At 35.1% G+C, this 2,059-nt stretch overlaps 1 protein-coding gene across 1 annotated transcript in view; it reads left to right on the top strand.

The window, feature by feature from the left end:
- Window positions 1–1,316: 1,316 nt before the first annotated feature.
- The window catches only part of LOC112520101 (polygalacturonase-like), a 2,534-nt gene continuing 1,791 nt past the window's right edge, over window positions 1,317–2,059 (top strand). Inside the window, exon 1 of the mRNA XM_025128401.1 lies at window positions 1,317–1,423. Coding sequence (XP_024984169.1) covers window positions 1,317–1,423 — 107 coding nt within the window. The remainder of the gene's footprint in view (window positions 1,424–2,059) is intronic.

Genomic DNA, 2,059 nt, shown 5'->3' with positions numbered 1-2,059 from the left:
ACAGGTCTCATCCGTCACCGAAATGTGTTGTTTTGATTATTTAATTTACCTATGTTATTGATGTTGCTTTGGGTATAGAGTGTTATCCATGAGTTTTGGTTTTGGGTATTGAGTTTACCCTTTTTTTTCGCTGTTATTTTGGTTGTGAAGTGTCAGCCATGAGTTGTCGTTTTGGATATCGAGTCTTATCCATAATTTGGTGTTTTGGATACTGGAGCTTTTCCCATGTTTCGGTGTATGTCTACTTTGAGGTATTCATGTTTTGAGTATGTATCAGTCTTGGTATCATGTTCAAATGAGTATTTTGTATATGGAGTTTTCATCATGGAAATGGTGGGGTTTGAGAAAGATGTTGCTTCTACGATAAATAAATTTCATTTGGAAAATTGTAATTTTAATAGCACCCTTTCGGTCTTACCACTTTAATTATTTATTTGGGATGCAAACTGTTTGGGCTCATTTATTTGGGATGAAAACTGTTTGAGCTTACTAGGCTTTAGCCTAACACTTTTTTTCTTGTCAATATGTGCATCAGGTCCTGGTGAGGGCAGTACTAACAACACCTGAGATGGGTTGAGTGAATGGAGAGGCACGAGAAAGACTTAGATTTTTGGCACATTTTCTATAATTTGAGATAACAACTCATATGAAGGTTTTAATATCAACTGTTCTTAACCTAGATTTATATAAGATTCTACTGCAAAAGTTGTTGGCTTTAGCCCTTATTTACGAAGTAGAAGTATTTGATGTTATCCCTGTTTGTAAAATCACTGTGATTTATGATCCATGACTTATGTTTGTTTCGTCCTTGTGGTATCCGTCTGGTCTATGATTACTTTGACTACCATTTTGATTTGTGTTTGTTATACTTCAACATTCAATGAGAGAGTATCATACAATATCAAAGCATATTATCTTGGCAATAAGTTCCATTCTAGATTTCTATCGATTTTAATTTGTTGGCATTGTTGGACATGAATAAGAGAGTATACTTTAACATGGTTAGATCACATTTAGCACAATGATCTTTTGAAATGGTTAATCAACATTCAATACACAAATATCGATGCTTTAGTAGAAGATGTGGTGACATCAGAAATATAGGTAAATGAACATAAAGTGTTGTAGGAATGCTTTTTTTGGTATATAAATATTACACAAATCAACCTTCTCTAGATCTAGTGTCAAACTCATCTATGCAAAATTGCAAATGCAATCTTGGATGATGAACTGTCATGAAGAGAGGTTGAAGAACCATGGAAAATAAGTTCAAAACCCGATCTAAAAACCAATTCATATCTATTTTCCAAACGTAGATGAAGATGATGAAAAGGGAAGGTGACGGTGGAAAAGGAGAGGACAGGGGCTTCACCGGAGAAGAGGGAAGAGGCCGGAGATGGGCTGACGAGGGTTGTTCTTGGGGGTAGGGAAGGGCTTCAACTGTGGAGATGGAGTCTCACAATGGTGGACATGTTTGTTTGAGTTTCTGGTGGTCGATGGAGAAGGACGATGAACGGTGAGGGGATGTTATGCTCGCTAGTGTTGAGGAAGAGGGAGGCTACCGGAGAAAAAGGAGATCATGACAGCGTCGGAGAAAAGAAAAAAAAGTAAAAGGACAATAATGCCCTTGACTTAACGGAACAACAGTTAATGGAGTTAGGACAAGGGATACAATCAATAATAAAAGTGAAACCATAGTGACCATCACTGTAATTATTTCGTTTGGAGGACCCAATCCAAAATTTTCAGTGACCACGTAATTTAATCTTTATAATATTATTTCTTAGCGGTTACCTCTACTTCTTTGATAGTGGTAATGACTAATGATGTTGGTTCAAGGGCCGATTTTGCATATGTTTGTCCCTTTTTGTGAAGTTAAGGAAGTCTTTTATTGCATAATTCTTGCCGCTTTAAACGGTTTCTATACCTTTAAGAAAATGAATTCACTTTTTTTTTTCTAATTATAATATTACTTTATTTATTTTAAAGAGGTTTAATTATTAAAAATTTAAATTAATTAAATAACCAATGTATTTCTAAATAACAGAGAGATTAGTAA

Source organism: Cynara cardunculus, assembly GCF_001531365.2.
Source record: "Cynara cardunculus var. scolymus isolate 2C chromosome LG 10, CcrdV1, whole genome shotgun sequence".
Taxonomy (NCBI): Eukaryota; Viridiplantae; Streptophyta; class Magnoliopsida; order Asterales; family Asteraceae; genus Cynara; species Cynara cardunculus.
The sequence above is the reverse complement of the archived record's forward strand: the minus strand, read 5'-3'. Positions and strand labels throughout refer to the sequence as shown.